This window comes from Hyalella azteca, unplaced genomic scaffold, assembly GCF_000764305.2.
Source record: "Hyalella azteca isolate HAZT.00-mixed unplaced genomic scaffold, Hazt_2.0.2 contig10310, whole genome shotgun sequence".
In the NCBI taxonomy this organism is placed as follows: domain Eukaryota; kingdom Metazoa; phylum Arthropoda; class Malacostraca; order Amphipoda; family Hyalellidae; genus Hyalella; species Hyalella azteca.
The window spans coordinates 252,736-278,977 of record NW_025940355.1 but is presented as its reverse complement, the minus strand read 5'-3'; the positions used below and the strand labels follow the sequence as shown (position 1 = coordinate 278,977).

Below are 26,242 nucleotides of genomic sequence, written 5' to 3'. Positions count from 1 at the left end.
TCACCTCAAACATTTGCTCAATTCTCTTTTCGAATTTTGAAAAAAAAACATTGCATCATTCTGCAACTATCGCAGATCCTCAACTGATTTAAGTTCCTAACTTAGAATCTACATTATTTTCACAATCTTCTTCTGCTTTTATTTGAGCTTATGGTTCGGTATTCTGGTACGAATCTCAGAGTATCCAACAACGTTCTGTCATATCGTGAGAAACTTTGTAATCCTCTATATTATTTTTAGACTCGAACAAGACATTGCAGGCTGCTATAACAACATCGCGATGTTGACGCTACAGCTTCATCTGTGGTACAGCATATGTAGATGATGTACAGCATACTATGTTGAGGTACAGCATATTATGTTGAGGTACAGCATATTATGTTGAGGTACAGCATATTATGTTGAGGTACAGCATATTATGTTGATGTACAGCATATTATGTTGAGGTACAGCATATTATGTTGAGGTACAGCATATTATGTTGAGGTACAGCATATTATGTTGAGGTACAGCATATTATGTTGAGGTACAGCATATTATGTTGAGGTACAGCATATTATGTTGAGGTACAGCATATTATGTTGAGGTACAGCATATTAGATGAGCCAGTAGAATATTCAAAGAATATTACTAATTAAGATGAAAATCGAGTAAACTATAAACACTTTACTTTGATATAAATGAGTAGTTGAGAGTTAACACGTGATCAAATTGTTTGATTTTCCTTATAGATTAACAGTTAACCGGCATAAGTATTACCTGAGTTTTTTAGTTCTCTATAGCTCAGCTTTGAGACCAAATATTACAATTAAAAGAAATTTATATTTTACTCATGAAAATATTCCAGGTTCTGGATTTATTGAACGCTTTATTATCCGCAATATTTTCATTGTTAAAATTGTACACGGAGCTCGTAGGTATTATTTACATACATTTCTTTACGAAAGAAATACATTTCTTTTGATGCATAAACCTCATGAGGAATAATATTGACTACACTTAAAAGTCTCCATTGAGGAGCCTAATTAAGATTCGCATTCATTTGATTTGTTTCTCTTTTCCTCTCATTGTATTTCAGTTCATAACCATACATTGCTTCATATTCTGATTATTTTGTGATTATTCCGCAGAATATTCGAATTCTGATATTACAAATGAAGAAAATAAAGAAATCCTTTTTCGCAATTCTTATGTACAAAATTCTTGACGTAGATAAACGATGATTGATATAATTATTTCGTTTTTATATATTGATTTATATTTTAAAAGATAAAAACAAAGTTTATCAATTTCAGTATTGTGCTCCTGCATTTGCTCGGACCGACCTGGACCTATACTTTCAAAAAAAGTTAAGAGATCGTAAGTTCATCAGCCAATCATTGACGGCCTTTCGAGCAAAATCCACCAATCATAGACAAGAAACTAGAGCGTAAGTACTTACGTTCACTTAGCGAGTTTTGAAAGTATGGCCCCAGCATACGTTGACTCTAATGTCAGAACTCTAGAACTAACGCTTTTGCTGCTCATTGTTCATTGACCTACTCATATTGTTGACACTAGAACTAACGCTTTTGCTGCTCATTGTTAGTTGACCTTGTTATATTGTTGATGAGCGATTTTAAAGGGAGGATTTTATTCTCAAATTTTGGAATACATTGTTGGCGAAAGCTCCGAAAAATCAAAGTTGAACTTAACATAAATAGATTTTTAATAGGAAAAAGTCCTTTCGTTCAAGTCAAGTTCAAATATAAATTAGATTTCCAGCACTCTAGTTCATTATTTGCATTCTGCTTGTTCATCTCCATGAGCAATCTCATTTAAAATTTACTATTTCGAAATAATTTATTTGATAAAAAGAATAATGATGTTATTACGATGCGTGGGGTATTTGCTTGCTACTAAGAATGTTTTGGTTGTCTCACAAAACGCTTAATTTTAATTGGTTCTGTCAACCGAGGAATTTTTTTTTACTCATAGAAGTGAAGCCAATACAAAACGCGCTGCCGTCGAAAGAAATTTTTTTTTTTTTTTCAGAGAGGGATTCATAATAGAATTGGACTCAGAATAATTAGGGAAATTATAAATGGACAGACGGAATTCCTCATTCGGAAAAGCTTTGAATATATTTAAGTTATTTGAGTGATTCATTTGAACTTTTTTTTTCTTATTCTTCCAGCTTTGACAGAATAACAAATACTCATCGAGTCAATAATTTGCAATGGAGGTTTTATTATTTGTAAATTTTTCTTAAATTGTGAGGTAATTTCCAAAAATATTTGCATCAACAGTAAATATTTTGACCCTGAACATTTTTTCCCGCTCATAACAGAGTTGATAAAGATATTCATCATATTATAATAACAGAGGCCAAAGCTACAATGATTTTTTAGGTATACAAATTGATGAACTGTATGGATTTCATTTACGCTTGCAAAGATCTTTTCGGTGGAGAATTTACAACGAATAATATGAATTTTTAGCAAACGCACTGCTCAAATTAAATATAACGGAAATTTATGATAATGAAGATTTACTTACAATCAATTTAGGGTTTAAGAATTACAATCATTTACTAAAAACTACAAGTCTTCATTTATGTTGACATAATCCATTTGTCTTTGATGTTTCAAATTTAAAGTTCATATTAAAAAATTTAGAATATGTCTGCATCAACGAAGGCATCATTCTTAATATTCAAATGAAGAATAAAAGTGTTTAAATACAGTGTTTTTATTACAACGTTTATTAATTATCATTTAATACAAAAATATTTATTTATTCTTTCTCTACTCTAAAAAATGGGTCTTTTTATTTTTATCATTACAAGTGGGTTGTCACTCAGAAAAATTAATTTGTTTTATTTTATGCAAATAGTGACACACGTTCTGCACGCAGCACTGATACACTGTTTAACGGGGAAGACCTGTGTCAGGATTACTCACAAAAAGGCAAAAATGTATCGCTCTTGGTCAAAAGATCACTAATTTCTCTTAGTTTCGGCCTAAACACGTTATTTTAGTTCTTCACCATTAAATAACACCCTTTTAAAAAGAGCAATTACTAAGTGTTACTCATTTGTATGAGTTGTAATCCAGTCCTCTGCTCAAATATGTGAATTCTTTTTAATAATAAATAACATTGTTTCTATTTATTTACTATTAACATTTTTGCGTCAAATGAAAAATGATATTGCTTTCGTAATAGTAAACTTTTCAACGAGAATCTTATTAAAGATCATAAGTCGTTAAATGACAGAAAAATTGATATTTAACTCATAATGTGGTGACGCCGTCTATATAGATTTTGCACAAAGCAAAATAAAAAATTTAGATTTTTTTAATGGGGCTTAAAGATCACACGTTCTTCACCTTGTAACATTGCAATGGTGTTCCTTTACATTCTTAACAACGAGTTGCAGATAAGAAAAAAATTCTCCATTTTGGAACTTGTGTACATGTAAAAGTGCACAAAATATTTACACTAATATGTCGCAAGCTTATTCAATTTACTCACAAGCCTGACTGTATCGCAATAAAAACTCTCAATACCAGAAATTGTTGAATGTTTTTTCGTCCCTAGACTGCAGTCAAATTGTATAGCCATGTTTGAATTCAATTAAAAATGAAGCAAATACTTCATCAATTGATGATTTTTTCGATTAATTTCTTATTAATCCGTAATGGCTGCATATATCAGCATAAATCCCAAATTTAATTAGTGAAGGGTAAATTTAGTAAAAATCATCTCCTGAGGATACTCATGCCTTGAGGGTACTCTCATGCCCTGAGGGTATTCTCATGCCCTGAGGGTATTCTCATGCCCTGAGGGTACTCTCATGCCCTGAGGGTACTCTCATGCCCTAAAAGTGTATCGCTCCTTTGTCAAAGCATCACTAATTTCTCTTAATTTTAGCTAAACCACAGTATTTTAGTTCGCTACCAGTAAATAATACGCTTTTAAAAAGAGCAATTATTATGCGTTACTCATTTGCATGAGTTGTAATCCAGTCCTTTGCTCAAATATGTGAATTATTTTTAATAATAAATAACATCGTTTTTATTTACTTACTAGTAAAATTTTTACGTCAAATGAAAAATAATATTGCTTACAACGTCCTTTACAATTTTTGGGAATTTTTTTCTAGTCTTCTCCCATAACATTTTCTCTGTTTTCTAGTCTTCTCTTTGCCACAAGCAGATATGAAGCAAGCAGAATCTCTACATATTTATTCTGCGGCACAATTTTGCTGTTTATTGAAATTTTTGATTTAATTGTTTAATTTTGTATATAAAAATTTGCCACAAGCAGATATTTCTTTATGGAGAAGCAAGCAGAGTCTCCACATATTTATTTTGTGGCACAATTTTGCTGTTTATTGAGTTTTTTAATTTTGTTTAATTTTCTACATACAAATTTGCCACAAGCAGATATTTCTTTATGGAGAAGCAAGCAGAGTCTCTACATATTTATTTTGTGGCAAAATTTTGCTATTTATTGACTTTTTTAATTTAGTTAAATATACTGAGATAGTTCTTGGACGTTCTTATTGCTCAATCTTCAATCATTATTATGTTTGTTTAGATGGGAAATCAACGAAAATTTCTGCCTCAAAATTGTCACCAAATGGTTAATTGTAGTATTAATAGAAATGAAACTCAGGAATTTTCTACATTTAGGACAAACTTTTCACTTCTTTCCCCATTCAAAACAATTCAAAAACTTATTTTTGAAGGCAATTAGTGATTCACGGTGAACTATAAACCAGTTTATGACCGCTTTTATTCACTGGTAAACAAGGGGAGGGTTGTAAGCAAGCGGCAAATCCAAGCAGGTCGCTGCCAAGGCGCCTACTATTCCAAATCAGTCATCCTCCTCCCCTCGTAAATCTTGATGTCATGAAAAACTTAGACTGCTGCTCCGGATGACGTGACCCACTCCAATAAATAAATAAATCTTGTCAATTTTCTCGGGCAACCTTATATATTCTTTACGACGTTCGATTTAAAAAAAATGTGTTCGGTAGGAACTTTTTCCCCTCCGCGTATTTTTTATATAAATAATGTAGTAGAAATTCTTCAGCTGGTTTCTGCAGTTTAAATGAAAGTAACTGTGAGACGGTGAGATAAGTACAACATTTTATTGTTTACAACGTATTTGTTTGTTGTTAGTCAGGACCTTCATTTGAATGAAATAGACCATTAGTTCAAGTTGAGGATTTTGTAATTTCCTAGACTCAATTCAAAATCAGATTTCCGGTAATAACACGGAATTAAACTTAAAACCCATGTTAAAAATTTTCCGTAAATACTGCTAAATAAATTGCTTGCTCTTTTACATGAAATTTTACATTAACTTAACATACCGACTACTTCGATAATGGAAAATATGAGCACACAAACACATAAAGTCCCTGCCCTTGAGAAATGTTTCATTTTTTACTGTAAAGGTCACATATTTCTCGTCAGGGAGACAAACTGCTCCCTGCACGCACCGCGACTGACGCGGGACATGGACGTCGTACAGATAAGATTTACATTTTGTTATCAGAGATGATCGGTGGCACGGAACAGCCTTCAAAGTAAAGAACATCCAATTAATAACCAAATTCTCTGTAATAAATTTTAGTAGGAGCTATTTCAAAGTCGCATGTAAATTGTACAAATTGTAAATGTAAGTCGTTATTGCTAAAATTCATCCGAGGGCATAGTGTTTTGAAGGAGGGCATTTGAGAAGATTAAATAGATAATTCAGTAAGTAGAATAAAACATCAACCCATCATTCATTTCTTGAATAAATCTTTATTATGAGAAACAATATCTGTTTATGGATTATTTGGAGTGCGTCCGATTATATGAAAGTTTCTCAGCGCCTTCAGTGCATGCATGAAAATAAGTTCTATTATGACTCTAGATTTACGATAATATAATTCTATTGCTTCATTTAATGAAGCAGTAATAACAGCAGCTTTCAATCACTTGAAATAAAAATTTAACTGGTAATTGCTGCAAGAAAAAGACGAGAAATTTATTTTTTGGCTTTGATTGGTTGATACAAAAAGTCAAATTTATTGGAATCGGTTTATGTTAAAAAGGGAGATTTGTGAGGCTGTCTTTCGCAATTTTATTTCTTTTTCAATATATACAAATATTTTATACCAATTTTCACTCGCATGTTAAGTTTCAGCTAGAAATTTCTTGCAATTTAAAAAGTTAAAAATTAAAATATTTTGTATTGAATTACTAACGCCCATTAAAAAAAAATCTTCAGTCACCACCACTGCGCGACATGACATGAGTAGCCTGTTCCTGACATGCTCAACTGATGGGTTTCTGCCGCAGAGAAACATTTTCTCGAGGGGCACAGAAAAGATCTCGTTATCTCAGGGTTTTCATCTGCATAGAAGGGGTTTAAAAGATATTAGAAAATGCTGCAAAAAAAGGCAATAAGCAAATGCTGCTTCATTAACTTCTCTTTTGGTTGCAGCAGAATTTTTTCAGATGTGAGTGACATTTTGTGGTACAATTTAATTGAATGGAAACATGACTTCAAATTATTATGACTTTTCAAACAGTAGTAAGCATTTGCAGTTTTCTAATGGTTAAAAGAGATTCACTCCGCTAGCTGCTCTAGATTTACTGAACCTGAGAAGCCAATGGGTAATATTTTCAATATTTTAACTATTGAAAACATTGAAATATATTATATATTGAAATAATTTTATTTTCAACATTTAAATTCGCAGAAAAATAAGTTACAAGCATTAGTAAAATTTGAACATTGAAAGAAGTGGATTTAGTGGATACTTCTTCTCAGAATTTGGACCTAAAATTATATTCATGTGTGATATCGGAGAATGGTTTAAAATCTTAGTAGGAGATAAATCTTCAAAATAATTCGAGCGATGATAACGGCTGTTAATAAGCACATTAATGTTGTAACGCTGCACATGTGGAACGCTACCCTGCAAGTTAATTGGCTTAGACGAGTGTCTAAATACGCTTTCTTGGTGGCGGTGGCAGTGTATTTAGGCTTGTAACGCAATAATCGGAGAATTTTCAATTGCTTTTAATGAAAATTGCTTCATATTTGTGAATATATTACATATACAACTGTGAACAATGAGCGTTTCGAACTAAAACTTTATTAATTTCATTGATAATTAAAATGTTTGGACAGAAAATCAGCTCAATTTTCATAACGCGTGAGCCCATATTGATATTTAGCAAAAACAATCGAATTCGTCTGATCAGAAAATCCGAACAAATATACAGAGAACACAGAACTTATTATTAGAAGACCAGCAGGGTTTAAATGCCTTCCTAGATTTTTATTTATTTAAATTTAGAAATTTTATGGGTTACCTCTGGAAAATTGCGAAATAATATATGTGCAAGATCCCCTGCATTTAAAATTAACGAATTCAGTGAATATTTGAATCCCAACGTGGGAGTGCCAGCTGCTGGATGAAAAAGTGCATTCAAGTGCATGGCTCTTGTGAGAATTTAAATCGTTTTAAGGCAGTCATAACGAAAATCATTAAATAAACTTCAGACGTAAATTCACTTTTTAATGATGGAGTTTCAGGCACTCGTGAAAAATATTCGAATCATTAGAAAGACTCTTTCAAAACATATAGTAGAATTCAAAATTTAACTGCTGAAAATTAGTAAAATCATATTTATAAATGTAAAAATAAATCAATAGTGATGTAAAAAATAAACCAATAACGTCAGAGTTGATTTTGAATTGATTGAATTTCATCTGCTATGTTTTTATGACGCCGGAGGAGCATTTTCACGAAAAAAATTGGGCGCAAACTGAGTGCGAGATCCTGAATATTTGACTCTGCAGTTTGCAAATACTATGCGAAATATTAAAGATGCAAAACAGAAAGCGTCATTATTATTACTTCAAGGCAATAAGGAGTAATTGTTTGGAAGCATTTCTTAATTTGAGGCGTCGCCAATGAAACAAATTAAAATTATTTTTTGCTGTTTTTTTTTGAATTCATGTTAGTAATTACGATATAAGTTAAAAGATAGCTTTTTCTGCTATATTAAAATAATTCAAGTGCAACTCGTTGGTTTTTCAACGGTTTCTGTTTGAGAGATTTTTGATGACAGGAAAATAAACAAATAAAAAATAAAAAATCTGGCACAAAGGATTTCTAATTTTGTATAACGTTTTCTTTACAGATTAGGCACGAACACAGTACCTACCGTAAAAAGTACCATATTATTTTTTAGAAAATATTCCCAATTCCCCAAAAAATTCTACTATCAATCCTCGACATTGAATCAATCCTGGCCGAACAGACAACCGTTAAACCTTGAGATTCGGCCAGCTGAAATTTATAATCTTCCAAAGTTACCATCTTCCTAAAAAATACTGTAAACCTTGCATAAATGGAGTAATTTGGAAACAAATCCCTACCTCTTCAAGTCTGATCAACCCGTTAATTAGTTAATTAATTAGATCGAAGAACTATTGTGGGATATTAGTTTCTTCTAGTTGGTATTTTAATCCAGGAATGATTCAAGATATTATGATTACATGGCTCGGTTTATGGAGGACAGAGTCAATCCGCAGCTGATGTGTGGAGTCACGCAAGGATTATCGGCGTTACAATCAATGATGATTGGTGTCAAAAAGCAGTCCATGGTTGTGCTCTAAACTAAACTAAGTTGAGATCCGCCTATAAATTATAACTTCGCACGATAATTAACTTATTGTTAGAAAGGAAGGGTATTTTTTCGTATTTCTGAAATTCGGGTAACGAAGAGTATTCTAACTAGACCTACACGAGTCATTTTCATCTTTTTTTTTGTAAAAATTTCAATTTTGCGGACATAATTATTGAAAATGAAGACTATGCAATTATAATTGATTGATGTTGAACCACGGAGTTATCGATTCGATTGGTTATTAAAAAGTTACATTTCACGTATCTCACGCAAATGGCTTTCAAACAGTCGTGTGACTAAAAAGCAGCAGCATCCAAATTTTCTTATGATTAGTTTCTGGGTATCCGCTAATACCTAAATCTTAAAAGGTCTTTACCACAGCAATTTTGTTTACCTTTATGCTGATGTATAGTTGCTGGTTGGGAGCAGCTTTAAATAACATTTAAGCGAAAATAATCCGTCAGAAATACAAGAAAGAGCTCATATATGCACTCGAATCCACAGATATTTAATCGGCTCCATTTACAAGAATCTTCGGGAATGAACATCATGAAAAATCATCTATTTTAATCTTTTTCATTTTCATTTGAAATAAACTCTAAGCTTTTATCTAAGCAATAGAGATACGAAAGAAAAAGATTTCTTTATCCTGACATAAGAGGGTAATTCTAAGGGAGTATTTCAAGGGAGCGTTTTTAGAGGCTGCAATTAAGCGGGACGGCTACGTCTACTCAACTGAAAAAATAGACGAGTTAGTGCTCCACGCCAAGAATTTCATCGTTCATGCGGCTCTGATAAAACCGTTTTCGTTTACACATTGCCTTGTTGGGGCGTGCAGGCTAAAAGAAAAAAAAACGCAACGCAAGTAAAAGGAATTTAAGAGAAGTCATCAGAATGCGGATAGGGAGCCCGCAACAATGCTGCTTGGCTTTGTTCGCTTTGGAAATTTTCTATGCTGAGTTTCTTTCNTTCAGTTCATTCGTGTGCAAAAAATTATATTACTTTTGTAAAGAGTATTTTCAAGTCAGAATGATGAAAGCAACCTTAAATTTGTATTCAGAATGATGAAAGCCACTCTTAAAATGTATTAAATTACTATTTAATATATTTTTATTATGTTTTTTTGACATGTTTCAGGAGAAAATTGTATTTCTAGGTAAAAATTGGCAATGTTTCCTAATAAATATATTTTTTAAATTAAAACTCAGTTTAATTTCTTTTGTTATATGAGCAGTAAATAAATCTATTTTAGAGTGAATGTTGTAAGTACAACAGAACTGTTCTTTTAATCCCCGCCTCATGTTTTTTATTATAAGTATTCAGCCATATTTGCAGTTTCATTGGTTTAATGTGTTCGCTACCCCGCGTAAAATCTCATAATTATTTACAAAAAATTCGTTAGGCTTGCAACTATTCGTGGTGGCGTGAATACTTAAGAGCATTAGTTAGGATGCAGGTCAAACTGCTGTAGTTGGAAATTTCACCGCCTAAATAGTTTTGGAGGAAGTTGATCAAAAGTTCTTTTAAGCCTCGAGCTTCAGAAGGATCACCCCGTTGCAGAGACGCCATAAGCTCCCCTGTTTTATAAGCGAAAAAGTATTTACATCTTCTTTGCGTTAAAGTTTAAATGCCAGACCAAACGAAATGTTCATCAAACTCGCTTCCATTTAAATCAAATTCAGAAGCCTTCGCTCTGTTGTTCTGAATTCTCGCGTTATGTCTGTGTTCTGTGCCTATTTATTTGAAAAGTACGGCAGGCTTATATTCCTCCCATTGAAATTCGGAAACAGCTTTAGATAATACTTAGAAATTTAAAAGCAAGTAAACCTGCACATAAATTCATCTTATCTCTATTGAAAACGTTTCGGACTCCAGCTCCATTGTCAGTTCGACAAATCCAGAACACAGATACAATCAAAAGTTAATATGGTCGAAATAATAAAAAATGTAGGACTTTAAACCTAAACTTACAAACTAAAAATACAAACAAAGTAAGAAAGTACGAAAAACACTCAAGACCTATCTATTCACAATGTCTAGTGGATAGGAGCTAAAGACTGTATTTAAACTAGGCCTCTCTTTGAAAATATACAATGATTCTGAAATGCGCATATCGGGAGCACCAGAACTAGAAGCTAGAACTTTGGTGTTCTTTTCGAACACTGTAACGGTGCACTGTCTGTGTGAGTACGCCCATCAGAATGAAGGGGGCGCGACAGAAACTGCCCAGTCCTACAACTCCTCCCTCTATGCTCAGCGACCCTAGAATAAATATTGCGTGACATCATCCCAACGTACGCAGATCTTGCATAATTATTTTTATAAGGTAGGGACGATCGCATATGAAAAGGGAGGATGTCTTTGTACTTAAAAAAATAACCTATTTTAAAATTGTTCACAATAAACTATGAAGATTATTGTTTGGTAAGTATTTCATAGGCAAATATTTTAATTTTCTCGACATAGCTTCGGAAGTATGAAGCTATGAAGTCGAAGTATGGAACGGAACAATAAATAACGTTCCTATTGTCGGGCTCTGGAACAACTTCACTGTATCGTTTGGACATGAATTTTTTAATTTGGGTAAACGCCAAGCCAGAAGGAAATCCATTAAGCGAGAAGATGTTGCCCAAAATTTAAAATTCACTGTTCGTGGCATGGAATGTATAACATATATGAAAGCTTCGGTGTAATAGTGTTTGTTCAACTGAAATCTAAACTAACAAAGTCAATTTTCGGAAAACAGAAGTCCGAAAACGGAAATAAATAAGATTTAATAACATTTGCAGTCGAAAAGGGTAAACTATTGTTAGATTCAAGTTCCATGGTAAATTGAATAAAATTATGTCGCAAGTTTAGGTAATGAAAAAAAAATTACATACGAGAGGAATGCTTGAAAACAAGAAAAGTGTCATCGACGCATCTTTTATATAGAATATTGGCTTAAAATCAAGAGGTCGATTGGCCATCCAAGAAAAAACACAAAAAAACATAAAATATATGCTGGACTTCGAAACGTTTTCAACAGAGACATGATGAATTTGTGGGGAGTTTTCTTCGCTTTTAAATTTATAGTGAATTTGCGATTTACGCAGTCTAGTGACATTAAATCTCGTAAATTAGTTGTTTTCGTTTCTTTAAAGTTGGTTTTAAAATAAATCAGAAGAAAGAGAAAGAAGTCAGATAACTCAGAAAAGAAGTTGCAATGTACAGTTCACGGCGTGTTGGAATCAACTCTCAAGGGTAATTTATTGTAGAGGAGTGAAACCTATACTGGGAGTGAATGTCCTATTGAAGGAGTGAATGTCCTATTAATAAATAAAGCAGACGCGTTCGTCGCGATGTTGCCAGATTGACCCTGAAGTCCTGGGCCTATACTTTCAAAAAAAGTTAAAAGATAGTAAGTTCATCAGCTAATCATTGACGGTCTTTCAAGCAAAATCCACCAATCATAGACAAGAAAATAGAGCGTTATTCGCAACGTTCACTTAGCGAGTTTTGAAAGTATGGCCCCGGGTTAGTAGCCACTAATACTCTAATAGTCTTATTCTGTTTGCGCCACCGCAGGAAACAGGTGTGTACTGTGTTCGTATCATGGAATGTATAACATATATGAAAGCTTCGGTGTAATAGTGTTTGTTCAACTGAAATCTAAACTAACAAAGTCAATTTTCGGAAAACAGAAGTCAGAAAACGGAAATAAATAGGATTTATTAACATTTGCAGTCGAAAATGGCAAACTATTGTTAGATTCAAGTTCCATGTTAAATTTAATATAATTATGTTGCAGGTTTAGGTAATGAAAAAAAATTTACAGACGAGAGGGATGCTTGAAGCAATAAAAGTGTCATCGACGTATCTGTTATATAGAATATTGGCTTAAAATCGAGAGGTCCATTGGCCATCCAAGAAAAAAGACGAAAAAACATAAAATATAAGCTGGACTTCGAAACGTTTTCAACAGAGACATGAATTTGTGGGGAGTTTTCTTCACTTTTAAATTTTTAGTGAATTTGAGATTTACGCAGCCTAGTGACATTAAAACTCGAAAATTAGTTGTTTTCGGTTCATTAAAAGTTGGTTTTAAAATAAATTAAGTGAAAAAAGTTGCAATGTACATTTTACGCCGTGTTGGGAATAACTCTCAAGGGTAATTTATTAAGTAAATTTGAATCGTACTCAAATTGAAATCTTTAAGTCTAAGAAAAGAAAATTGTTACTACAAAGTCGATAATTTTTTGCCTTTTAATTAAAAAAGTCATTCCACATTATACAACTGTTTTAAATTGAGCTTACAATGCTGAATAACCCTAATAATCACGAAAAACAGACTTATACGTTCTATTTTCCACTGTCGACAGGAAACCGTTTAACTGAGGCCTTGAACCCAAATTATCCCCAATTATTCTTCGTCAATCCTTGAACTTGATTAATATTAATAAAGTCCTATTAAGCAGGAATATTTTTATTAAAATAAATTGTGGCATAAACGATGTCGAATTATTTTTATTGAATTCAATTTTGATAAATGAGTTACGTTCTATATAATTTTTTATATTTCTGCAGAAGGCTTTTCATTTTCAGATCGACGAGCAAACTAATTTATTGATATTTCAGAATTTATATCCTGAGAGACGATTCTCATTGAAGTTCTGACGAATTTGCTTGATGATTTCGTGACAGGTTTTAAAATTTTTTGTGTGATGGAGCTGGCGCAGCCAAAATTGTATTAAAAATTGGTAGTATTAATCTTTAATTAATACTCTCCAGATTAAACTCTCGTATGAATTCAAGTTTAAAACCACGATGCAAATTTTATTTTGCATTTAATAAAAAAATCGAATCAAAACTAACTAACTTTTCATTATTTTATGGTAGCTAATATTTTGTGGAATATATCAAGTGACAATCGGAATATTTATTGAAAAGTCATCGTTAACTAAAACGTTTGGATATTTTTGAATGACACTAAAAATTGAATACTAACAACATAATAAAATATACATCAGACCTTGCATTCCAAAAAGTGGTTTACAACTTTTAACGAATTCATGTAGCAAGTTTAGATATACAACGTAATTTGTATTACTCTGTTTATTAATAATTCAATTATTTCTCTTATAATAATTTGATATTTAACACTCAGATAAAATTTAGACCTTACGGTTGTAGGAAATGAATTCTCTCTTGCTCAGAGTTTTTGTCGAAGGCTGTTGACATACACAGCATAGCCAATTTTGCACAGTATACATTGAATCTCTCATGGAGAACTATAATACTCTAGGTTTTAAACTAATTTTGAGGCTGGGTTCTGCTATAGCAAGAAGAAGATCTGCTACGAATATAGTCCAATCTAATGCAAGGCAAACTGCCACCCAATTTTACGAAGAAAAGGATGAACAATTTTTGCGCTAAAGTTTCCCCTTACTTGCTCGGACAATAAATTAAAACAATTTGAAGAAATATCATGTACGACCAACCTTAATCACCTCTAGTAAAGCAAAACACACTCTTATATTAAATTACCATCAATACAAACTAATTAACAAATGTCGGATACGTATCCCAAGACACAGATCAATCAAAGCCTATTCCCAGGCTCAGGTCAATAATATTTCCATCGCGATGACTAATTTTCCAAAAAATCTATATCAAAATTTTTGCCCTCATCAAACTGGCAAAATTTGAGTGAATATAGATATAACTAAATTCGTTATGGTCAATGAATGATTACATCCATCAGTTTCAATTATCTAGCCAATGCTTAAAGGTTAAATAACTAACATGAAGAAAAAAACAATCTGTATTAATGATTGCCAAAATATCAATACACATTTACAAATAAAAATATATCTAAAAAAATGTTTATTTGTGTGTTTGAAAAAATTTCCCGGGTGTGAAATTGTGGAGTTTTGTTAGTCTCTCATTGTAATTCTTGTAGATAGCTCTCATATTATTCGAATAATTGATATAATAAAGGGCCAAATAATGTTTTATGCCTGAATTGTTTTATAATTGATAGCGCAAATTGCTTTCATCCTACGATGACATTAACAAACCCTGGCTACTCCTTCCATTGTCCATAATAACTAATACATTAGTACTGCCATTTAATTATTTTTTAAATTCAGTAGCAAAATTTTTACTGTTGTAAATGAAAATAATTTTTCAATAAATAGTTATCAATAATAATAATTATAAATATGTAACTATTATTACATTAAAGTACTATTAATTATTATTAAATATAATAATAACATTGGCTATTTGAAACATGATTGATTTAATGAAATCTTGTTCAATTCTATTCAATTGATTCCAGCCATCGATACTTGGAATATAAAAATACTGAAAATCATTCACGAAATCGCTAGGAAAGCCCTTTACTACCCAAAGGGAAAAATTCAGTTCCAAATATTCAAATTGTGAAAGCTACCTGAATAATACCATAAATCTTGCACAGAAGGCAAATAAGACAATCTCTGTGGCTGTCTCATAGCAATCGACCGTTGTTGCAACGAAGACTCTTCATTGTCGTCATTTTTCAGCATAAATGGCGCGCTCTCTCGCCCTAACCGAGGCTTTTCTTTTTTTTTTAGAGAAGACGAAGCACTGGAACATTGTTTTTGGAAAGAGAATAACTTGAAAATTTTGCTTTGGACAGCTGGGATACGCATGGGCTCAAAATCTTCTTAAAGGTTTTGGCACGAATGGGAAGGGCTTCGATTTGTGACAAATATGCTTACTCTGGCGACTGGACAAGAATATCGGTAGAGCTACAAATAAAAAATATAGTACGTGTAGAGCCTCTTTTAAAATTGAAATTTTTTAAGTGTTTAAATATATTTTGCCGAATAACTTTGCCGTGAATTTCAAGACAGATGATTTATATTTGTCGAACAATATTTTCTGCTTACGATCCAAAATTATTGACAGAAGAAACTATTTGGCAAAATAGGTTTGCTTTGTATAGTCAATATAAGTGGACGTTCATGATCCTTAGCTTGATCAAGACAACGTATAGCCCGATAAACTCTTGAATGTTTATTTAAACGTGAGTGTTCATAAAAAAATCGCGATACGTGAATGTTTATTACAAAAAATCTCGAATAAACTAAAATTAATTTATAAATTTAAGAATATATTTTGTGAAGTACAACATTGAGACATCTCTCTTTGACATTGAACAGGACAATACAAAGCTAAATCATTCTATCACAACACGCGTATTTTCCGCGGCGCCAGCAATCCTATTACGTTTCACAATTTTGACGTCATCATCAGCTCTTCCTAACAGAAGCTCTAGATTAGTTCTTGTAAACAGACCATCAGTAGGAAAGATAGAGCGTAAAATTACACTCCATTATGGGCAATCTTTCATCTTCAAAGAATACAACATGTCACTATATACTACAATCAGAAAAGAAATATTCTGGTTTATTTAGGATCAATTTGTGTAATATCATTCCCCGGAAATGAACGTTGAATAACTCATATGAGGTTGAGATAATCAATTATAGAAAATACTGTTCATTTTTTCATAGATTGACAAAAATTAGAGGCTATGAGAAACGATATACACTTTTTACTTGTGCCATATCGACAAGGAAAGCATTCTAAGTTTCTACTCAACGAATGTAAGCCATTGGCAATTGCATTTTCAAATAACAAACTCAGCTTCTATAAACAGGCTATTGTCTCTGCAGGTTTGGTTTATAGACCCCTAATAATTGATTAAAATAGAAACAAAAGATAAATATTAAGTTGACTTCCCAAGACGTCTTGGTAAAAGCTGCCTCGGCAGAGATCAGAGTTGTTTGGTTAGGCAAGCAAAAGTCGGCAGCTTAGCATCAATAAAGCTATCAATAAACAACGACGGCCGTGGTTAATGGTGTCCATATAGTAGAGACAGACAGGCATGCTTCGGTGGGAACGGAAACTGTATAAAGATTATCGGAAAATTTTCTGCAATGCTTTCTGAAAGTTTATATTTTGAGGAATAATGATGGTGTATTACATCTCAATAGTCAATACCCTGTATATATACTATCAAAATGTGGCATTGTATATAAAATCGTGAAGTTAAAATTGAATTTGAAAATCATAATGTTTCCGAATGAAAAAGTGTTTTCAAATTAATATAAAAATTCTGCGTTAAGTTATTTCTGTTTTCCCGCCTGTGATGGCTCGAGTTTTTTCCTTCCCATTTCTAGCTTGGCCAGGTCAGATAATTTAATTTGTTCCCTCAGTTTTTACCAGACTTTCACTGTTATTCATTTATTCAGCTAACCGAGGTCCCAAAAAATACAATTAAAAAAAAGAAGTTATCCTTCATATTAGCAATTTTCATGGCATGTGAGCTGTAGAGATGAGGATCTTACCTGTTGAAATATTTGTAATAATTAACATATTTTACTAATTGTTTTGATGCTTCCATAACTCATTTCAAATTATCTCAAAATAATAAAGATAAACCTAACCGAAACCAAAATATCTCAAAGGATTTTTTGCTTATTCATGATACAATTATATGTAGTATTTAATGAATTTTATACCAGGTAACAAATTGAAACAATTACTTCCAGAGTTTCTCGGCATTTGTAATGAGGAATAATAAAAAATCAATGGAAATATTATTGTAGAGTATCCCGGCGCAATAATTTTTCACATATTTTTTTCTCTTTATAAAATAATATTTTTCAGCATTATTAGTAAGATGCATCACTCACTCAATAAATGAACGTCTCAAGTGTGTAAATGAATGTACTTATTTTGACTGGAGGCTACATTTTTCGAGCATACTTGTGAAAGAACTATCTCAAAAAGTTGTAGCTTTATTTCATTTAAATTACTCTATTTAATTCACTGTGCATATTTTTGTCGGAGGGCTTGTAACATATATAAATTTTTTCTAACACTTGCTTACTTTTTCTCATGCAACCCAGATTAATCTAAAATTTAAATGTATTAAACAATATTAAATTTCCTTGCTACCATTGCCCTTCCAGTTCTAATAAATTATTCACGCTGGTATCAGGCTTAGGAATTATTTATCAATAAAACTTGCTGCAAGAATATACTGAAAACCCCTATTTGGTAAGTACCTTCATTGCTGTACCATTGAGGAAAAGCTGACAACTTTAAAACATGGCAGTTCATTCAACTTACATTCAACCAATATTCAGTTCATTCGTTTGCAAAAAGTTTTATTACTTATGTTAAGAATATTCTGAAGCCAGAATGATGAAAGCCACCTTATATTAGTATTCAGAACGATGAAAATCACTTTAAATTTGTATTCAGAATGATGAAAGCCACTTTTAAAATATATTAAATTACTATTTAATATATTTTTATTATGTTTTTTTGACATAGTGTATGCCTATGCAGCTTTCTTTTCAAATAAAAATTTAATGAAAAAAATTATGAATGAATAGGTAGCTTAATTATTCCTATTGACTTTGCAAACTAAGAGCAAGTCCTCGTAATAAGTAACAAACTTTGTTTATTCATAAGATGTTTGATAGTAAATTTGGAAATTTGCTCTTAGCCAACTCATTTTCTAACTTAAATTCTAAATTCAAAATTAAAGTTGCGAAAAACATCTCAAATTTTCGCTTAATCTCTTCATAGCATTTCTTGGTTGCATTAAGTGAGCCAGAAAATTACATGTGTACTCGTCTCAACAACTCAAACCATTAAAAATTCAAATACTTTACAGAAGTACTGACAAAAGAGGATAAAAAATTTGAAACTCAGAGGACATTTCAAGTTTTAATAGGAGCAATATATTCTCTAAATTGGATGCTCTGCCGCAAAGTTGTGAAGTGCAATGAGAGATTTTATTAAAATAGGCAAATGTCGCCCTGGATTTTTATGTTAACCATAAACATATATGAAACCGATTTTTTATCAGTGTCTAGTGGTTGAAAAACATGAGATTTCTGCTCACATATTTTTCACAGTAAACCGGTGCTAATTTATTCCAGCTGACGTCTCTAAAGATTTTTATTCAATTTAAACAGCGACAAAATTACCAGAAAGTTGTAATGCGGTATGCTGGCAACAAGCTCATTTATTTATTTAGCGTGTGTATGCAATTTGCTGGCTAATAGAATGCCGGTGGTTTGGAATACGCGGAGAGGAGTTACGAGTGTGGTTAAGCTTAGTGCGATTTACACAGTGTGTACAGAAGCAGATTTTATTTTCATTTTCAATGCATTAGTTAGTTAAATAAAACCCAAATAAAAAATTCGTATGTATAATGTAAATTAAGAAAATTGATTTATTGTGATATTATTTATAATTTAACTTTTATTATCGTGCAGAGTATCCTAAATTTTATCGGCAATAAGAATAATATTCTTAAAAAATTGCTTTTAGTATTCTAACAATTCTCATTAGTTAAACACTTCAATTATTTTTCATTTTATTTTCGATATAGTTTTTCTCTTTAAAAAATGTTTCATAAATTTCTGGTATATTTTGATATTATAGTCAATTCTTTTTGATATTGTGGTTAAATTGATAGGTAACAATTAAAATTATCAAATCACTTATTTTTAGAGCATTTTCTCATTTATGGAAAAATGCACTATTGTGCTCGCTATGTCCATCTGTCCGTCCGTCTGCGACTTCACGTTTTCGTCGACGAGAAAATGCGCTCTGTCACTCACTGCAGTTAGTACTGAGTTATATTTTTTTTGTATATTAATAGCACAGTCACGTGAATTTTATGTCATGGATTTGAAAATAAAGAAGTCCAGTTTCAATCCAACTAATGATACTAACCATTGATAAATTTTAGCCATGTTAATAAATATTCATAGACGTGGATAAAAGTCACATTTTACGACGTCCAATATCAACGCAGCTTTCATAATCTTCTATTGTACTAATTTGACAGCAATTTCATAACGTTACCTATACGGAAACAAAATAAATTTGTTGAATTCAAAATTATATTTGAATTTTAATGGATTTATTTTAAATTTTAAAAATTAAGTGTACGTTTGACTCACCAACAACGTGGGCTACGCATACGAAAGCCAGCACTGCGACACTGCAGCAAGCAGCATGAATCTGGGAGCGTCTTGCAGTCATGACCGTCACTCATGCTGATGCGACTAGAGTGACTTTGGGAATTTGTGTCTTCATTCCGCAGACTAGACTGAATTCGTGAACTTTTGTACTCATTCTATTGAGAATAGAGTGACGTCGTGAATTTGTGTCTTCATTTCGCAGACTAGACTAAATTCGTGAACTTTTGTACTCATTCTATTGAGAATAGAGTGACATCGTGAATTTGTGTCTTCCTTCCGTGAAGACTAAAAAGACTACGTGAACTTTCGTTTTCATTCTGTGGAGTATAGAGTTTATTCGTGAACTTTTTTTTTTTTTGAAACGAGATAATTTTATCCCAATCTATTTCTTCATTCTGCTGCGTCTAGGTTAATTTTATCAACATTTTCCTCTTTAGCTGGCAGTTTTCTCAGGCCATTTTTAAGTAACTTTGCTGCTAATTTCGATTTAAAAGCACACGGATTTACTACTCCTCTAATCATTTCAACCTCTTATCATTAATTTATCAAATCATTATACTCACGTATCCTGTCCACGAAAATGTATTGTATTGGAATAACTTTGAAAACTGATGGTGACTACGAGCAAAATTTGAGTTTGCGAATGTTACAAATGTATAATCATCATTTGCTTAGCGTTCGCAACCGTGCTCTTGTCTTCAATAAAATTAATCATATTAACAAACATACAAATTAAGATAACAATTAAATAACAAAACAAATTTTTCATAAAATTAATTTATTGATATTAATAGTAATTTTAATAATCGATATATTTTTAAGGAGAGAATGATTTAATAAAAATAGTCTTCTTTACTGGTGCTCCTTCCATGTTTCACAAATAATATTTTTACACACTTTAATAAATTTAAATTTTAAATTTTACACCGCTCCTGTAATGTTCAATTTAGTTCTTTCTGGTGAAAGTTGGACGTTCGTTTTGTAAAGTTGATTCTTATTTGGAAAATACGAGACGGAAAATTTATTTTAAATATTCATAAAATAATTTTTTGATTTTAGGATGCTTTTACAATCGAGTAATTTCTTCATTTAAATACATAAAATTTCACTCAATTTATATGTATTCATGCTATGAAGAGTTTGCTAGGAAGATAAATTTCATCAACGAGAACTAGGTTCTCTGCTATTGAGAAAACATTCTGATATGTCGAATACTGTTGATTCTTGTCTCGGTGAAATTCGCGATATTTTCCTATTTTCAAAATCAAAATTATCGTTATTATGTGTTTTTGTTTTTTTAAGAATGAGAGCAAAATTTGCTTAAGTAATAAAAGTTCAAGGAATTAACTACATGAAAAGGTTTTAACTTCGGCAGTTAAGGGCATCTTAGCGGTCAAAATTTGATTATTTTCCATCTAAATTGAAAACAGAGCGCGTAAAAAGTCGACGTAATGATCACTATGCCGATTGTAATTCACTGCAGCTCAATGCATCCGTAATTGCAAAAGTTACGTAAATTGCACACCGCTAACACTGCGGCGACTAATCACTTAAATGTGTTTAATTGCTGCAATAAAAGGCCATACTAAATAATTATTGCTCAAAGCATTGCAGGGATATTTTGTTATTCACTTCATATGATAAATTTATGGAATATTTGTTGCCATTGAGTATAACGATTCAGGCCGACGTGGTTCACTTAAAATTGATAAATCTTATGTTTTATTTAAATCTCTTTAATTTACGCTTTGATGATTATTGGTAACCCTTGATCCAACTTCGAAAATAAGATTATTATTTAACCTCGTTCATGATATGAATAACGATTTTCCAAGTGAAAAGTTCGGTCGGCAAGCAAAAGCTACTGAATCGAAGCCGTAGAAGGCGACGCCTCTCAGCGAGGTCTGCGAGACGGCGACACACACACNCGGATCTTGTCATGAATAAGCACCCCAGTATGACCTTGTTAAGAAAACGCACCCTAGATTAAACAGAAGAGCAGGATAAAGACAATTTTTGGCTGCAAAAGGAATTTTTCAAATTCCTATCTTCACAAATTCATGTGGTGATATCGCTTCTCAAAATATGCTTTTAAAGCTTTATGTGATTATATTTCAGCTCAGTACTTTGAATAAGATGTTTAGCTTATCATTTGGGATTTGATGTTTGCAATGTATTTTTTACATTGAATTGTAATTCTTAAAGTTGTTTAAATAGACCTAATTTGTTTATATTATTTAATCAATAAACCCTGTTAAGAATACCAACCTCAGTAACGTCTGGGGTGCTTATTCTAAATAACCAAATTTTAATTCACAAATATTTTATTTAAAAAAATGGTTCAATTCCTTTTAATGTATTAGAACAATTCAATAAAAAGAGTTTTTATAAATAAATTTTCGACTTTCACATTGATTGCATCAACAAGGGTGCTCGTTGTAAAACCTTGCTCAATGTCTTAGAAAAATTTAAGTACCGAAAGTTGTTGTGCACCCAGTGTAAAATTAAAAGGCTCGAATGGAGGACAGTTTGAACAGATTTTCAGAGCAAATTGTCATTAGTGCCTCCTTGTTTGCTTGTAACAGCCGCTTATATATCAGTAAAAATGCAACCTGTTTCCTCTTGTAAAGGCGCGTGAGGCAGATGATGGGCCCAGCATTTTAGCTTCATTAGTGAACATTAGGAGTCGTTGGCAAGAGTCGTAGTCCGGAGTGGCAATATCGGCAGCTTGCTTTGATCCGCAGTTCTGTTCCGTAGTCCCGGTAAATACGGACTTTTAGGTCACTGATGAGGCACGCTTACTGTACATTGACTGGGTAGTTATTTGATTTACCTTCTCTACTTCATTTCAGGCATGGAGACTTTTGGATTGTAGAAATTCTACGATTGTGAGTTAAATCACAATATTAATGATTATTTGCTATTACTGCGTTAATTCATCATAGTTTTTGTTATTTCTTTTCATTGTACTTGATTAAATAACAGTTTACACTGCTTTAAGCTTTCGATATAAGCATTTATCAATTTATTTAACGGCGTCATATTTTATTTTCAGGTAGTCAGGAATAACTGCCAACCGCTATAATGTATATTTAATTCTTAAAAGGTATTAATACTAATCCCTGCCCCTCTCCCATGAAGTGCAAGTCTCATTACTGAATTATGAGCGCCCCGGCCGACATGATAGTCAAGAGAAGGCCAACCCCACAAAAAAAAAAGTTAAAAAATTCAGGCAATGCACGCGCTGGACATAATTTAAAGTTCTACACATATATTCAATATATATATAGAAAACATTCGAACATCCAAAAAAATGCCCACGGATTAAATATAAATCCTTTTTGACCATGAGAATTTTTAAAATGACAACTCAGGTCCGTACGATACACAACACGTACAGTCAAGGAAGCAACCAGTGCACTAGTGGAAATTACTTAAAATCATTCCGACGCTACAAGCGGTTTGCTTCAATTCATCTTGTAAATGTACCCTTCTATAGAGAAATAAATGAATCAATAAATATTGAAATATAATTAAATGTATAAAATTAAAAACCTTTAGCGGCAGTAAAAATATTTAGAAAACAATATCATTACCGAAATTCCAGAGTAGCATATAAAGTTGTCTAACAAAATAATATTTAGGGTATCAAGGTTATTTCCTTCTGCAGTAACACGATTCTTCGAACCTAAATTGCACAAAAATGGCTACTAAATTTTCATAATTTTTTTTTGTACTGTACTAAGTAATGGCTTTGACGAGACAAACAACTATACAAATAGGTTCATTTAGTACATTCAGATTTAATGTATATGAATGGGAATTTAATTTCTCAATCTTAAACAATCTTTAAAGTGATTTGAAAGCTATGATTTTACATGTAAAAAAATCATTTAACTCGGAACTCTGTTGTTTCATAAGACACTGATCACCACACGAGAAACTCTACGGTACATACAACCAGGATTCAATTACCTCCCAACCTGCCTGTATTTGGGAGAAGCCATATGACCATGGTATTAATGTTTTCATATGAAACATAAGCTGAAATTGTAAAAGTTTTATTTTCATTGAAGCTTCAAACCAATTCTTTCTTTTGTAATATAGACTTCATGATGACGATAGTTTTATTTACTCTGATTTGAAAAAATATAGTTTAGCGTTCAAAAGCTGTGCAGCGACAGTAAAATACGTCCTTTAGTTATTTTCCAATAATATGATCAAAGGCATATAGTACGAAGCAAATTAAATGCATTAAAGACCCTATTGGAAGAGTACAACAATGAAGCACTTGAATTAGATGTCTTTAAAAAGCTGTAATTCAAAAAAATGGCACCGAAATGAGATAATATGACCTTTTAAATTTATTTTTCGACAAGAAATATCCGATAATATAAAAAAACTCTTACAGCAAAATTACACATGTCATTCCATGAGCACATGTCATAATAACACGCTTGTATAAATTCTACGCAAGATAGCCACATTTCATGCGTATATAGATTCTACGCAACATTTACATGTGTCATACATGTACGAATCCGACACATTTAAATAAGTAGTCTTAATGACTTAAAAGGCTTCTTGTTCTCAGACTTTACCGATTTTCTAATAATATTGTAATGACATCATTGATAAATCAGCATTAGGTGACGGTCCGTGGACATTTCCTCAAGGCATTTCTACGAACTCTTGGATAAACGCAATTATATAACCACTCTTAAAATTACGGATGAAACATTCAACATTCAATACTATTATTATTATTCGCTTGCACTTGAAATTAAAATTGTTAACATTGAAACATGACACAATTTAGACACGATCTTCGGAAAAATAAGAGACGTGACTTTCACTTCTGTGTCATTGCGCTACTGTCACACTAACGCAATACATCTACACATTACATCAGTTGATATTTGCCTCTGTGTCGTAACAAAATTATGTTAATTATTTCGAAGTTTTTTTCTGAAGACATTTCCTGCTCCAAGTCTAATTACTGAATAACGAGAGCTATCCATGGGTAAAATTGTGAAAATACGGAAGTATTACGAAGGAATTATTTGCAAACAATGTTGTTCTTGTGAAATAAGTAAATATTATTGAATTAATTAGAGGGCGCGACTCAGTTTTTTATCCAGAATAATTATTAAGAAATTATTCATGACATTTACGAGTACCATTAATTTAGATAAAGACATTAATTGAACGCTGGCATCAAATTTTTTAAACCGGAATACAAACGTACTTCTGAATAAAGTAGGTAATATTGAACATGTATTATGCATATATGTTAAGAATGCTAAGAATGCAGCGCGGTTGTTTCGAGACCGTTGGAAGGAGTTTAGTTTACATTGAACGTTGCCAGCTCAGCGCGAGGGACATTCCATTCGAGGAATGTGGCGTCAGTTCGAGGGAATAGGCTTAACTGTGGGTGACGGCTCCCTATATAAGGACCTCAAAATTGGCGCCAAGGGTTGTTGATTCTAAGGAGGAGACCGTCACGCAATCACGGTCTGCTGTCAGCGGACTTTACAACGGCCACGGCCGTGAGACCTGCGGTGTTGCCGTTTTCGAACATTGACGGTCGAGAGGTATCTAGACCCATCGTGACGGCTACGATTTCTGTAAGCGCGTCAAGAAAATCAACATCAACACTACGGCTGCGACTCAGCCGTGAGACAATGCGAGAGGGCCACGAGTTGTACAACGATTATAACGCCGCCATCAGAAGATCTAAGTTTTCGAGTTCTATACCGGTAGTTATCAATTTATCAACGTATGTAAACTGATAGGTTCTAACTTTTGACTGTGTCGGATTACATTTTTCAAGTACTAGAGATTTTTGTTAATGTAGGATGTGAACTTAAATTTTCCAATTTAATTTAATGTGAAATGTATCAGTGTTTCATTACAACCCTCTCTTTGTACTATTTTTTTGCCGTAACCTTTCCAAAATGAGAACCTTTTCATACGTGCAAATCAAGCGCCACTCGGCGACCACATGACAAAACGATAAGTAATGAAAACCGGTATCTTGAACCTGAACCTGAACGTAACGTAAAATTGGTGGTGTAATCACTCCGATTCTCCAACTTTAAAATATATGAGACGATAAGAAATTAATCTCTCTTTTGTTTTTTTCCTATTTAATCACTTCTAATGTTAGTCTGATTGTAACGATAATCTATACAATCACTCAAATAACACTGTAATTACATGAATAAAATTTAGATTTTATCACTACCTAACTCTAACATTGTGCAATGTTACTTTATGTTTCTACTGCCAATTATCGCAATAAATTCAATGAGCTTCCTGGTGCGTTTCACTTTTTACAAATTTATTCTATTTTATAAATGTATTGTTTTTGTATTCGTTTTTCAATGTTTCACCTCTTGTCCCCCATTATTAATGTATGTCACTCTACAATAATGTATACTTCACCGTATTTCACCTGACAATAATGTATTTACATTGTACGGGGTTTGACTTCTGATGGAAGTAACCAAAGAT

At 32.4% G+C, this 26,242-nt stretch overlaps 1 protein-coding gene across 1 annotated transcript in view; it reads right to left on the bottom strand.

Annotated features, from left to right (window-relative positions):
* The window catches only part of LOC108679478, a 72,048-nt gene extending 52,145 nt beyond the window's left edge, over positions 1–19,903 (bottom strand). The window contains exon 1 of the mRNA XM_047882376.1: positions 19,706–19,903. Coding sequence (XP_047738332.1) covers positions 19,706–19,787 — 82 coding nt within the window. The 5' untranslated portion in view covers positions 19,788–19,903. The remainder of the gene's footprint in view (positions 1–19,705) is intronic.
* Positions 19,904–26,242: the final 6,339 nt, after the last annotated feature.